General features: G+C 46.2%; 1 protein-coding gene across 3 annotated transcripts in view; it reads right to left on the bottom strand.

Moving 5' to 3' along the window:
- LOC135387906 (fibulin-1-like) overlaps window positions 1-11,033 on the bottom strand; it is a 41,763-nt gene extending 30,730 nt beyond the window's left edge. For 2 of the 3 annotated variants that reach the window (XM_064617115.1, XM_064617117.1), the window contains exons 1-5: window positions 10,876-11,033; window positions 4,138-4,400; window positions 2,746-2,908; window positions 2,556-2,654; window positions 1,910-2,053 (exon numbers count right to left, since the gene is read on the bottom strand). In XM_064617115.1, coding sequence (XP_064473185.1) covers window positions 1,910-2,053; window positions 2,556-2,654; window positions 2,746-2,908; window positions 4,138-4,400; window positions 10,876-10,942 — 736 coding nt within the window. In that variant the 5' untranslated portion in view covers window positions 10,943-11,033. The remainder of the gene's footprint in view (window positions 1-1,909; window positions 2,054-2,555; window positions 2,655-2,745; window positions 2,909-4,137; window positions 4,401-10,875) is intronic. The other variant, XM_064617118.1, reaches the window with a different exon arrangement.
- Between the last annotated feature and the right edge of the window lie 4,473 nt (window positions 11,034-15,506).

Here is a 15,506-nt window from a genome sequence, read left to right as displayed (position 1 = left end):
TTGTCCCCGGATTGTGTCATGTACGAAATGCGCAAAAGAAAAGTGCGATGCGATTTCCCGCTCCAGATTGGGTTTACGATTTTGGAACTGAGTAAATTAACCATGTACTCATTCTACTACGAAACCTTGCTGAGTAAGCTCACTTGTCCAGTGATTGCCTGTTACTTTGACACGGATTCTCTGATCCTCGGCCTATTCTGCAAGGACTACGAAGATCAGTTACGAGCGATCGCCGACGACCACTTAGATTTGTCTTCCTTCGACCGGGATCATCCACTGTACAGTGAAAAGAATCATGGGAGACTTGGGGCTTTCAAAAGCGAAACTGGTAGTGTACCTATCGAAGAAGTAATATGCTTGAAAGCTAAAATGTATTCCATCGAATTAGCTGGAGGAAAGCAAATTGCAAGAGCTAAAGGGGTCAAAAAGAATATTGTACGCAAGCACCTCCTCCATGAGACATACTACAATACCTTGTTCAATCACACGAGCGTATCGAACGAACAAGTATCAATCGTTGGAAAGAAACAGTGCATGTACACCATCAGAAACGTCAAAAGAAGTCTGATGGCATACGACGACAAGAGATACCTCTGCAATGACATCGAATCCTACCCTTACGGAAGCTGTGAATATGGTAAGTTTAAATGGATGATGTAAATAGTGAAGCTCATAATGTTCTTTTTTCGCTCCAGGAGATGTGCAGGAAGAGAACTGATACTTCCGTGACATGCTGTTCTCGCGTGCGGTCTGGGACTGAGCCGTGGATGGAGAAGGACGAACGCTTGGGTGATCCACACGGTACTTATGTGAAAAACGCCGTGGATGCGGGGTGGAAATGTCCAGTGTGCTGGAAGTGCCCCAGAGAGAACTACAATCTCTCTGAGAATGCCATGATGTGTCTAATAAATGTTGAAAACTATTTCCCGTGTTTTTCTATGTCCTTACTGTTCCGAAGCGTTGTCCTGGATTAACTAGAAAGCATCCCAAGCCAATATGCAATTTGGGGGGGGCTTGTGAGCTCGCCCAGAAATGAATGGAATTGACCCTCGAGGGGCTGTCTATGTTGCGGTCGAAATTATGAAGCAATATGCAGTTGAAAGCGTGTGACCGAGTAACTAGAGAGTGGAAATGACAAATGAGTCTATCGAGCATGTATGAGAGGCAGCCAATAGGTCAATCACTAGGTTTTAGAAATGAATGGAAGTGACCACCCCCCGGACCTATGGACAGGTGAGCAATTTGGAAGCCTATGACTTAGAATTGAATAGAATAGATCATTTTGGTGTCTATGAGCGAGTGAGCAGATGTTGTGGCAATGAACGGTAGCCAATCACATAGAAATTAGATGGATCACCATGAAGGGGTGGAGCCTGGATCGGTCAATCAGCGTGAAGGAATGGAGCTGTGACCAACCAACCAGAGGACTTAGAAGTGGCTTGACCTAGATTTGAATTGGGTGGTGGATTAGAAATTCCTAGAACTGGATTAGAAAAAAGAGCGATGTGGAAGCCTATGAACTGACTTAGAATTGAATAGAATAGATAATTTTGGTGTTTATGAGCGAGTGAGCAAATCTGGCAATGAAGGGCAGCCAATGACAGAGGAATTAGATGGATCACCATGAAGGGGTCGAGCCTGGATTAGACCTGGCTTGACCTGGATTAGAAATGGCTGGTGGATTAGAAATTCCTACAACTGGATTAGAAAAAAGTGGTTGTTGTGGGGCTCGAATCTATACTACTAGTAACCAGGCGCAGAAAATGTGCTCCTCCATTAAAGTAATGGTCAGGTGGTTCTACCATAACGTTCCCGCAATTATTAATGGAACATGGTGCGCAGGATCGGTGCATGGCGTTCCGGCGAAGAAAAGCGCGCGCAGTGCGACGTCAGTAAACGTACTTCTTACCTTCACACACTCCGCCTTCTCGTTTGTAGCCTGCCGGACAATCCTCACGATCCTTGGACAGACACTGGAAGCCGCCGTATGTGTTCAGACATACTTGATCTTCTAGGGCGCAATCGTTAAGACCTTCCGAACACTCGTCCACATCTGCAAGATTCACGCAGAGGGAGTCACAACGTTTTAGCGACCAAATGGCATTTTGGGGGAAGATAGGAAACTAAAGGACGACCGCTTTATTTTTGTATGTCTGTGGCATACTTCAATTCTATACATGTTATCGCTTTGTAATCGCAGCTTTATATAATCGTACGCACATTCACTAGTAGACTGTCACGTCCTGAGAGGTTCACAAAGGCGGTGTGGAGATTGGCCAATCATGGTAAGTTACAGCCACACAGGCGGTTCGGTATGGCGTGGAAGCTTGCATGAACGTTTACACAGACTCAGAGGTTGCGCGGGCCATTGCTCATTGTCGACAGCAGAACTCAATTTACTATTGTTATTATTATGGTGGCATGGTGCATACAAGTCGAAATGACTGGGGCAACTGGGTTGCCCAGGTAAGGTCTATGCATCCTAGGTGTTACCTAACGCTGGACTCTAGACAAAACTCGAAACTAAGAAGATGAGAACTCGGTTGTTAATGTACCTATGCAATCTCTTAAGGCGGTGTTGTACTTGAACCCTGCTTCACACGCTGGTTGATCGGTTGGATCATCGGTAAGTCTCTCGGACGGACCTTTCGGAACTGGACGGAAAAGGAGTAAGCAGAAGGAGATTCTCATACAGTGACGGTAACAAACAGACTTCATTATAAGAGAGAGAGCACATACGCGTACCTTCGTTTCCTTCAGGATGACCTGCGTCCGTGAAATCGCCGTGTCCAGTGCAGCAGTGATAGAAGGCGCCGTCCCAAGGAGCTCCCAGGGAGAACGTGTCCAATGCGCAAGTGGACCCAAGTTTTGCTGCGGTTAAGCCAAGACGACATCCATCGCAACAGTCCTGGTTAGAGAAAAGGACAACTCACTCAATATGTCTACAAAGACGCCGCGAAGTACTTCCGAGAATGTATAGGTCACAGCGAAAGGTATTTCCGCTCGTGAGCGACGTTTTCCTCAGTCTTTGCAGCGTTGCAGTTCGAGTCTACTTATTGTCATTACAGCTCAAGAGTAACACGTGCTCAAGGGCTCCATGGGAAGGATCCCTGCCACTGACCTATCTTGCGGGGGGGGGGGGGATATGTTTATTATATATAAAAAAATAAGAGGGAAAGGTTAGCCACCGGTATGGCGGCTTGCTATTCCCAGGAAAAAAAGGGAAAAATAAAGGCAAACAAAAAGAAAAACAAAGAAAAAGGAAAACAAATAAACAAAAGGAAAAACAAAAGAACAAAGAGGAAAACAAGCATGAAACTGGTCACAGTTCACCCAGAAGGCCACAGGACCGCAGAAACTGGGCAAGTGCCTTTGTCACCTAACTGTATTGTGTGGGGCCGAGCAGCGTAGCTAGAGATAAGTTCGAAACCGTCAGGCGAGCGATGCGCGACCGTAGGAGAAGACGATGTTGGTGGTAACAAGTGCAGTAGAGGAGTAAGTGCGGGATGTCTCCTTCAACATGACAGGTGGGGCAGTTGGGCGACGAAAGGTGGCCCATCTTAACCTATTTTGCAATCGCGCAAAAAATGTAGCCCACTTAGTATGCCCAGTTAAGGAGAACGCTAATGCCTTCACAGACACATACCCATAAACGGATCATTATGTGGTGTACTGATGTCTTCAGTTCTGTTTGCGTTCAGACTTCTGCGCTTCTCTTGCGCAATCATCCAACAGCTAAACCGCCTTATTCCATTAGCTGATCAGCAGGCTGGGTAGCAGTCTGAGTGATCAGATTGCCAATACAGGTTTGCACCGCATTCCATTAACATAGGCCGCCGATTCTTGTGGTATTTGTTAGCGACGTCAATAGGCGCGACTTAATCTCGACAGTTTTGTCACGTGTCAGATCGCTTCATCATTAATAACGTATCGATAAGGTTCAGAACCAGTGTCCTTCATTAAATGGCGACAACAGCATCTCGTCCCCACATAAGTATACCGGAACTTGTTCAAGCTTGATTAGGGCCGAAATGAAGACAGCTCGGTAAACGCGCGCCGGAGCTGATGTTCGAGCCTATAGTTCCCCGTTCCTAATTTCGGTTTCCCGGCTTCGAACGAGCGCCAATAACGTCTTACCTTGTACGTGTCAGCCCCTGCAAGGTCCTTCACGGCTACGCATGCCTCTTGCCTCCTGGCGGCGGCCTTTCCGTCTTCGCAGAGCTTTTCCCGGACTGCTGCTCGACAGCAAATCTCTTTCGTCACCTGGCAAGCGGCCTCGTGACCCACGGGAACGTCAGAAAAGACGGAGCGAAGCGATAGGCCGTCGCAGTTGGACGAACTTCCAGCCCACTGGTTGCCTTCTTGGCAGCACTTCTGAAAGGTGCTCCCGAGCTTGCCGTCTAAAAACAAACGAAGTCGATGTATACATCGACGCCGTATATATTGACCCGTATACGGCGTATTCGTCGTGACTCTTCATATTTCACAGCCCACATAACATTTTGGAAACAGCCACGAACTCCCTCTGCAACTCTGCGTAGCGCGAGCACTGCGTAGGCACGTGACCAATTTTTGGGTATATGACACGAAGAGCGGCACCGGCCTACACCGTGTAAGGAGCTGCTTCCGTAACAAAAAGCAACACTCCATGTGCATCCTCATACCCATTGTGCGGCCCACTGCAGTCAGTGGAGTCAGTGAGACCACATCAACAGAATGCGGGGCAAAAACACAACACACACACAAAACAGACGCACACAGAACACAGGTACGCAGACACAGCATAGGCTACAGAGGAGACCGGTGTCCCGAAAAAAAATCTGGAAGTACTCTGGAGTTTGACTATATAGTCGATCTGATTAGACCAAGCACCGGGGATGGTTGCCAATGTGAACGGTGCGGCCGCGAGACTGCAGAGCTGCTCAACGCATTGTGGTGCGCTGGTGTCGGGAAGCTTATTGCTCCCGTTTGTTGCTGAACCGCTGTGCGGCAGAAAATTCGGACTTGGGCACCACCGAGCTCCGATCTGCGAGTGCCACTACAGAGCGGCACTTAGCCCAGGACGTGTTGCCGCTGCGCGACCGTTTCTTTCGCTTTGGATTGACGGCGTCGTGCTGCGCCTTTTGCGTGTATCACTCTATAAGAAAAAAAGGAGTAAAACGGGGAGTAATTGCAGCTTCTACTCCCCTAGTGTGCAATTACTCCCCATTTTAGTCCCCTAACCCAACATTTAGTCCCGACATTTACTCCCCAGGACTGCCAATTGTCACTAAACTTCGCCAATGGTCTCCTGAATGCAACAGTCTACGTAAATATGTGCCCTTGGTCAATTTGAAGGACATAAGGCTGTATAACTCAGACAACGTAGAATTTTCCAGTCACACAGAGTAAGAAACGGTTAGCGCATCTTTCTTCGCAAATTGTGCCCTAGTATGGCGCAAGATTTTATATCACTCGATATATCACGGTTGACGGTTTACTTCAAAGTATTTTCATGCATGCGCACCAATTATGTACCTGGGACTCTTACAACAGCGCGTGAAATGCGGTCTTCACTCTGTGACATTCATTTATACTCCCGCGCATTTACTCCCGAAAGGGACTATTTTTTGTGGCAATGCAATTACTCCCCAAAGTACTCCTTTTTTTCTTAGAGTGTATACTGTGAGACGGCAGTGCAATGTCTTTAGCTGATGTTTCCTCAGGGGGCTCTGTGGCATCGCGCCGCAATGATGCATGATTTTCCGGTCATTCAGTGAAGAACTGTTCAGGGTCTTTCGCCACTTCTTGTCTCACGACAGGACAGACGGGACTTTGTTCTGCTGGCAACTGAAATAAGTTACCAGGTGTGGATCGTGTACCGTTGAGAGGTGCACGGGAACAACGTCAGTAGTGCGACAGAGGCGATTCAAGTCGTTGACGCCGGCATCCGCAAGGTTTTTTTCAACACCGGCATGGCCGAGCGGGTTATGGCGTCCAGCTTGTTGGCAGTAGCCAAGGTCGGGCTGAAGACTGAGAGGTGGTGGGTTCGATATCCTACCACCAACTAGTCCGTGTGAGACGTTTTAGAGGATCAGCCCCTGTGGTTAATATTCGACATAACGCCGATACACAATCAGACACGCCTCGTCCTCCTGGTAGCAATACAAGTCTATTTGAGACGTTTCAGGGGGCAGCCCCGACGGCCAATACATTCCTGGAGCATTGCACTTTAAAATGCCAGAATTCAACCGAATGTTGCCGTGGTCAGTGTTCACGCATTTTAGGATATCATAGCGATTTGCTGTTGTACGCAGCACAGCAGTGTCACCGCATTTTACTGTAGCCGGTGGCACATGTTCAACGTCTTACTATTACACACTGTACACTCTAAGAGAAAAAAAAGAGTACTTTTACTCCTTTTGGGGACTAAATGCATTGCCACAAAAAATAGTCCCTTTCGGGAGTAAATGCACGGGAGTAAATGAATGTCACAGAGTGGAGACTGCATTTCACGCGCTGCTGTAAGAGTCCCAAGTACATAATTCGTGTGCATGCATGAAAATACTTTGAAGCAAACCGTCAACCGTGATATATCGAGTGATATAAAATCTTGTGCCATATACGTAGTGCACAATTTGCGAAGAAAGATGCGCTGACTGTTTCTTACTCTGTGTGGCTGGAAAATTGCTACGTTGGCTGAGTTATACAGCCTTGTGCCGTTCGAATTGACCAAGGGCACATATTTACGCAGACTGTTGCATGCAGGAGACCATTCGCGAAGTTCAATGACAATTTGCAGTCCTGGGGAGTAAATGTCGGGACTAAATGTCGAGGTAGGGGGCTAAAATGGGGAGTAATTGCAGAGTAGGGGAGTAGAAGCTGCGATTACTCCCCGTTTTACTCCTTTTTTTCTTAGAGTGTACACCAACCCCTACTGTTGCAGGTGTTTGTGGGCTCGCTAAAGTTGCATTCTGCGGCTCTTTCTCTCGCCCTCACCCGTCGCTGAATGAGAAAATAGAACAATTGAATAGATATTGATTGTTCTCGTTGTAACGCTGTATAGCTTGTAATGTAGATCATTGCGGAATTCATTGAGCGTTGTATATTCCACCACGCCTTGAATAATATATACCATCATCATTTCATTCACGCCTGCATCACGTGTCGATACATTTTTTGTACCGAGTTATAGTTCGCGAGATTCCGTTCGAAATGTTAGAGGGAGTTCCGCTTCGATGTCAATACACGAGATGTTTGTATAGTTACGAACACGGTATTGAGGCAATGCTAAAATGTAAAAAAAAGTGGAGAAGATTAGTATATTTATAGTAATGCGACACTTGGGTGTGTCTCACACATACCTACGAAATAAATAAATAAATAAATAAATAAATAAATAGGGGCCTCTCTTTCCGCTGGAGAAGTTGTCGGCATAGAATACTGCACTCTTAAAAATGAACTTCACCTCATAGCACGCTCTTAGCCAACCATAATCTGGAATGATACCGTTATCTGCCCTGATTTGTTGAAAACGGGAGGCGTACGCCTTTTTGTGACACTTATGCTGTTCATAATTGTCACAAAAAAGGCGTACGCCTCCCGTTTTCAAGAGTGTGGCATGGATAATCGGCATGGCAATACTTGCGACTTGTTTCAATTCAATTTACTTTTCTTTCCTGATTTGTTCAAAACAGGGGGGAGGCGCCAATCTGGGACAATATAATCTGTCCCAGATAGGCGCCTCCTCCCATTTTCAACAAATCAATACGCAGAATGATATCATTCGGAATGATGGCTGGCTAGGAGCGTGCTATGTGGTGAAGTTCTGTTTTAACAGTGTAGGAGCGCGTTATGTGGTGAAGTTCATTCTCATGAGTTTGCGTAAAGTCGTTACACCAAAACGTTGCATGAGAGCTAAGTGCCTTGCACGTGGGTAAAATGCATAAATTCTACGTCAAAAGCTCGACGCAATTGCGACTGAGCGCAACGTACATGCATTCGAAAATTATTCGCGACGAAATAAGCTAGCGGAAAAGCGGGCGAGACCACGTCCCAAGTTCGTGGGAAATCACGGGTAACAGCATACTGACCAGTGCAGTTACGACGAATGTAATCTATGAAAGAAATGGGGGGAATAACTACGGATCATTCTCGCGTCACGGTAATGACACTATCTTTGCAGAAGCGTCCTTATCAGAATTGTCTGTTGAACACTTGAGCGAGATACGCTTCTCGCCCATCCTGCTTACGTGGATCCGACGCAGGAAACAAGGAAAACTCTTTATCGTGAGTAAACGCGGAGGAAGCCTCCACAGATGGGCGTTCGGCGACGAGATACTGTCTGGTAATTACGTCATGACCACACTAAACGGCTGTCCCACATTGGGTTCTTTAACGAGAGATTAGAGGATAGAAGGATGCCTGTGAGGGCAAAACTGAGGAAACCTATTATCGGTTTCCAGTAGGAAACCTAACTCGCGAATTGACCACGAAGGTTATCAGTTGATTCAGGGTTCAGGAATAAGAGTTATATATTCATAAGGAATTTATATCTTACTTTCAAACAGTAACTACACTCTTAAAAATGAACTTCACCACATAGCACGCTCCTAGCCAACCATCATCTCAAATGATATCGTTATCTGCCCTGATTTGTTGAGAACGGGGGGCGTACGCCTTTTCTGTGACACTTATGCTGTTCATAATTGTCACAAAAAAGGCGTACGCCCCCCGTTTTCAACAAATCAGGGCAGATAACGATATCATTTGAGATGATGGTTGGCTAGGAGCGTGCTAGGTGGTGAAGTTCATTTTTAAGAGTGTAAGTGACAGCTAGCGCTTTAAAATAGTAATTCAGCTGCATTGAAAGAAGTGACAGGGCGCTGACAAGCTGGTGCATGATGAGAGAGGCGGAACCCGAGACCAGGAAAGAAAAAGGACGACACAACAAGAATTCTTGTTGTGTCGTCCTTTTTCCCTCCTCGTCTCGGGTTCCGCCTCTCTCATCAATTCAGCTGCAGTTTCGTTATTGTAACTTTTTAGAGCTGCTGTTGCGTCGATCGTTAGATCAACTTAGCTACTTTCTAGTTACTTTTTAAGGAGCGAAATGCGAGTAAATACAACTCCCAAAGAACAACATACGATTTCATCATATGTTTGTTACTTAAGTAAGCAGTACAGTTGCTTGTCGAGGTTATCGTTAGTAAGCTTCCATTGCTTCACTCCAAACACATTCCTTGTTTACACTGAATAGTCCTTAACAGGGTACTCGAGTAAGTCAACCAGAGTTAAACTTTAAAGTTACTTTCACCGATAGCATTAAGTATAGTACACTTACAAGCTTCTTCCCAGAAAAGTAAACGGTTACTGCATCTAAATACCGAAAAAGTAAGTGATTATCCTTTGAAGTTACTTATAACACAGTTACTACCTAAGCTACATGTATTCATTCGTCACCTATTTAGGATAGATTCACGCTCACCTATTAAGTAGGCGCGTGTATGGAACTGTTACTTTACGCACCTCTTTTCTTTCCACCAAAAAGGGGCAGAGCGGCCTGTCATTCGTCCCCTCGAAAAACTTGTCCAATCATCGCGGGAGATCGTTTCAGGGGACTAATGACGTCAACTGTGGTTTCGTTCGCGTATAAATCACGAACGACGCAACGGGTGAATGTCGTTCCTTTTGTATTGCTGTCAAGGTAACCGCGTATCTTTCATTGCAGGGTGAGAAATTTTCGCAGTGTACTGCCCCTTTAATGTCCAAAGTCATACCTGCTCTTTAAAAAACAGAGGGAAAGGGTGGGAGGTGATGCCGATATAGTTTGCCAGTGAACATCTTCACGATTATAGAAAAAAAAAGAAAAAAAAATGCTGAGGAGGAGGAAAAACAAAGATGACGGCTCCAAGGTGACGTATGGGCAAGGTGGACGACGCTGATGAGACTGAAGTGCCACTGTACACCCTCTCCTCTATTTTTAGAGCGTACAACTAATAGACCCATCACAGTCGGTACACTCTAAAAACTGAACTTCACCGCATAGCACGCTCTGCGCCAATTATTGCCACGAACGATAGGGTTATCGCATCTGATTCGAAGACCGAGGGGAGTGTACGCCTTTTTGTGTCAATTTGGATATACGATAGTTGACACAAAAAGGCGTACGCCTCCCTCTCTCCTCGAATCAGAAGCGATAACCCTATCATTCGCGGCAATGGTTGGCGCAGAGCGTGCTATGCGGTGAAGTTCACTTTTTAGGGTGTAGAATGACGACAGTCGGAACGTCTGATATACACTCTTAAAAATGAACTTCACCGCATAGCACGCTCCTAGCCAACCATCATCTCGAAAGATATCGTTATCTGCCCTGATTTGTTGAAAACGGGGGGCGTACGCCTTTTCTGTGACAATTATGAACAGCATATGTGTCACAAAAAGGCGTACGCCTCTCGTTTTCAACAAATCAGGGCAGATAACGATATCATTCGAGAGTTCGGTTGGCCAGGAGCGTGCTATGCGGTGAAGTTCATTTTTAAGAGTGTAGCAAGAGGATCCGATGGATAAGATTCGGATCATTATGCCGACCTGTGAGTAAAGAGCGCGCAATTTCCAGTGCTGATCTCAGAGCTTCAGGGCCGCGATGCTGCACAAAGCCCCCCCTCGCCCTCTTATCGGAACGTCATTCAACCAGACACGCACACACGCACACAAAAAAAGCAATCCCGATCATCACCACTACCATCACAGTATCCCATTTGGAATTCGAATCTAGAAAGCAATAACAGACCGCTTTGGTATTCGAAAACTCCGACTACTATATATTGGCATAGCCCTAAGCGTAGCTTTCCTGACCAAACCTGGACTGCGCTTCGCAATGAAGAGACTGGAACTTACGACTGAGCTCGAGGAAGAGGAGCAACACCAAGACACCGGCGTACACCAGCTGTCGAGGTACGGCCATTTCGTGGGAAAGGTCGCACCGCTGCACAGTCCAAGACGAGCGTGCGTCGAAGTTCAAGGAATGTTCCCTCTATCTGTGTGGGACTGCATGGAGTAGATGCTCTTACGATTGATACCGTATCTCCTCCGCCTATCATCTCTGCCGGAGTGCCGCACCGTCGTCCAAAAGGCAGGACGCAGATAGGCCGAGTGCCTTCGTTGAAAGAAAAGGTGCGTCAGTCGATCGTGAAATTCTGGTCGATAGTTCAGTCGGAGAGAACGTGACGTGGAAAGGGTTCACTTTGTTCTGGCTTCACTCTGCATACCGGCGAGGTGTTTCTTCTTCCAGAGCAACTCTGTCCAGCGAGACCCAGCGCATCCGTTGGCTGAGTGTCCACCTAGTGATCCTAAGGTTAAGGGATCGAACTTGTGCCGTTCCCCGTGGCGAACTTGTGGAGTCCCGTGTCTGGCAAAAAAAGAAAATAGGAAAGATGAATTTTTCTTTTTTTGCACAGTTTGTTTGGCAGAAGATAAAATGCTGCGGACTACAAGTCCCGTGCGGAGCAAAACCTTAAGCACGTGCGGTACTTCGTGTAATGTCGTGTTCCCCGAAGGCGGCCCATACTTCTTAAATCCTTACAGTAAAAGTCATTACTGCTCTCGCTTTATTCTCAAACCTGATATGATTCCGCGACTCCTGCCGTATGGCGCCGTTCCTGGGGATGGCACGTGGGGCGGCTGCCCCCTACCACCACCACCTAGATACAAAAAAAGTAACCGTAACGTAAAGACCTAACGACGATGAAGCGATTAAGCCCCCAGGATCGTGTTTTTAACGGTCGTAGCCAGTCAGGAACAGCGTTGCAGCGGTCGTGGCCCTGGAGAAGAACCACTGTCGTCTGCGAGTTCTGATTGAACGTCCCCGCGTATACTAAATGGGGAAACTTGGAAATAAAGCGCAAAACCATCTGAATCTTTCTCAAAACTGATTTTCTGAAACGCGTCTTGCACTTTTTATCTAAATATTTAAGTCTGCAGGTTCCATGTGAGCTGCAATTATTGGCAGAATGGTGAAGACATCTGGAGTTACCTGAAGTCACTCGAAGTCACCTGAAGACGTCTAGAGCCACATGAAGTCATCTGAAGTCACATGAAGACATCCGAAGTCCCCTGAAGCCACTCGAAGTTACCTGAAGACGTCTAGAACCACATGAAGACATCTGGGGTCACCTGAAGTCATTTGAAGTCACTTGAAGACATCTGGAGTCATCTGAAGTCACTAGAAGACATCTGGAGTCATCTGGAGTCACTTGAAGTTACTCGAAGTTAACTGAAGACGTCTGGGGTCACGTCAAGCCTTCTGAAGTCACCTGGAGACGGCTGGAGTCACCTGAAGCCTCCTGCAGATGTCTGGAGTCCCCTGATCTCACACGAAGGCGTCTATAGTCTCTCGAGGTCACCTGATGAGGTCTGTAGCAACGTGAAATCCCATGAAGTCCTCTGTAGCCACTGAGACATCACCAGTCATGTCAAAGAAGCTCATCTGCACAGAAGGCTGAGTCTCGCAGTAGCAGACGAATTCTGACTATACCGCGTGTTTGAGTTAAATCCCCGGGCTAAATAATTCACGAACGGGTGCGCAAATCGAAGAACTTTCTCTTTTACAAGTATCTATCCCACACAGCCTACAAGCTGCGCACCGTGCGAATGTGTGGGAGGCGCTCATTATTTAAATAAAAATTCGGACGTGTTTCGTGAAAAAACATTGCTTCTCAAGCAAGGCGCTGTCGGCATTAAAATGATTACTACCCCTTTTGGGAACTTCAGTGGACACTTTTTAAAGAAACATCTGACACCAAACACTGTCATTTGTTGCAGTAATTCATTGGTTTCGGTTTACATAATTTTGTCCCGGCTGGTGGCGATGATGTTCAAAAGGACGCTCTTTCACTCCCTTATCCTCCAATGAATTACGTCCTTTTGCGCTTCGCCAATTAATTACCGCAGCAAATGACCCGCTTCAATGGCAGATATTTCTCTCAAAGGTGTCCACTGAAGGTCCCAAAAGGGGTAGTACCCATTTTAATGTCGACGGCGCCCTGCTTTAGAAGTTACGTTTTTCCACGATACTCATTTGAGTTTTTATTTAAATAATGAGGGCCGCCCACTCGTTCAAACGCTGCGCAGCCTGTAGGAGGTATAGGACAGATGCTCGTAAAAAAGAAAGTCCTTCGATTGGTGCATCCGTTCGATAATTATTTATCCCGAGGATTTAATGGGACGATGAAAGGATATTTGACAAGCCCACGCCAATTTTTAATTTGTTCACCTGTACTAAAGCATTCGCTCTGCGAAATATGAAGTCGAAAATGGTTCAAACAGCGAAGATATTCTATATTAATCGCGAGCCTGAACGGCAGCTGCTATACGGTCCGCCTCCGAGGCGAACTGGCCGTGACATTATACACAGAACATGTTGCAGATTCGTGGACTGGCTTTTGCGAGAAAACTGCAAAATTTGCAAACAAGCTTGCATACTTCGCCATGTTTGCATGCTTTAATTTGACCTGGAGACAAGATTGTATCTAACCGTTGACACAGAATCCTACGAGAAATGTAATATAGCCGTTGACTGTCAGCGTGGTTACCGGAGCACGTTTTCCTCTTTGAACTTCGTCAGAACATACCTGACATTTTACGAGCTGCTAAGTACCGAACGATCCATAGTACGCTATGTGTGTCGCATAATCTCTCTTCCTCCATTGCTGACAATTTCGCCATATTTCAAGTGATTTCGACGGCAGTTATACGACGTCGCCGTTGTCCAAACCGAAACCATGCACCCACATGGTCACGCGGGGTGTGTCCTCCTCGTCGTTCACAGTTGGCTGAGGGAATTGGATGGCGATGACGTAAGCCCGCTTCGAAGGCATATATCTAGCGGTCACGCCCCGCTATTTTTTGTCTGATAACTGCGCCCCCGTTGTACTGAATACAGTTAAAAGTCCGTGTGTGTACGATAGTGTGGGATCGTGAGAACGGTTTCCTACAGAGCACTCGGAATTCGCGGAAATCATTTCATGGTCCCTTTAACTGACACACCCGGTACAACAAGTTTAAAATCGACAGCACACTTTACCTGCAGCCTTTCTCTGGCCGAGAAACTAGGCAGTCACGCAGTTTACGTTTTAAACCTTTCAGCGCGAAAAGTGATTCTTTTAAATTTTCTTTCTTCCCGCGGACTGTCCTGGAATGGAATGAGCTACCACAGGCGATAATGAATAGTCCTACGGTTGAGAATTTCTGTAAACTGATAGCGACAGTTCTGAATTAATGTCTTCTGTTATCACTTTTTGTTGACCTTGTGTGTTTACCTTAAGTGTTTTGTATCCCATCCTACTTAGGCTTACTTGTAAGCCAGTAGTATGAATAAATAAATAAATAAATAAATGTCCACGTAGCGAAGCAGGAAGTGGAGGCGATGCGCAGACTTCTCCCATCTAGGTGGTGTTGCCCCTACGCTCTCCCCCCGCAACGGCTCTGCATCAATCAAGTCGTTAAAGGTACGGTAAAGCAGCACAGGCCGAATTTCATTTAGCGTGGCTATTCGATAGTCCAAGCCATCGGTACAAAAACGGCGCAAATTTCGTTCCAATCGGTGGTGCAGTTAATTAGAAAATTAAAATTAAAGAGTACGGGCAACACTGTATTAGGTATTCGGAAGGGATCCGTACTCTCAGCCGCGTACGGCGGCAACCACGTTGCGTGCGTATAACACTGTGCCCGACAACCGAACAGCGCTGAGTTTCTTTTTCATTTTATTTCGCAAAAAGCACACTAAACAAGGCTCTCTGCACTCCATTAGAAATATGATACGAAATAATATAGCCACCGAAAGAACAAAACGCGACAAAATAGTGCTGCATACATAATACATATTCGACAGTGTTGCCCGCCACACAGGGGGTTGTTCGACATCAGGCGTCATGATAAATTAAAAATATTTAGAAAGCGTTGTCGGTCGTATGTTTCCGCATATGGGATTTACAAGCAACAAAGTCTCAAGCTACCTCGCCAGCATGTCCTGCTTGTCTACTGCTTTACAGTGACTTTAATTTACTTCCAAACCTTTCCGGTGAGAGCTTGGAAGCGTTTTTTGAAGCGCTCTCTCAATAACTGCGCCGTCTCGTGTGTCGCACGATAAGTGACGTGGCGCGTACAAGAGACATTAAGCAACGCACGGCACGCAGTTTTACACGATTGAAAATTAGACAGCGATAGAAGAACTAGATATACACATATTGCGTTAACATCGCCCATTCTTTGAAACTGCGCGCTGCGCGTCCATTGTATGTCATGGTCAACTTCCGCCGCCTTCAAGTGAAAGGGGAATTAAAAAAAAAACACACACAATGCAGTCAGAATGAGACCTCTGCGCTTATTGCACTACTTGCACTGATTTCTTGAATACGGATACTCTCAACGAAGTACTTCAAAAGACACCAAAAGAGGGTTGGTGATTTCGCTTAGCTCATCGCTCCTGAACTTTCATTTAGATAAGCCAGTAATCACAACGAAAACAAGCT

Source organism: Ornithodoros turicata, chromosome 3 (assembly GCF_037126465.1).
Source record: "Ornithodoros turicata isolate Travis chromosome 3, ASM3712646v1, whole genome shotgun sequence".
NCBI lineage: Eukaryota > Metazoa > Arthropoda > Arachnida > Ixodida > Argasidae > Ornithodoros > Ornithodoros turicata.
The sequence above is the reverse complement of the archived record's forward strand: the minus strand, read 5'-3'. Positions and strand labels throughout refer to the sequence as shown.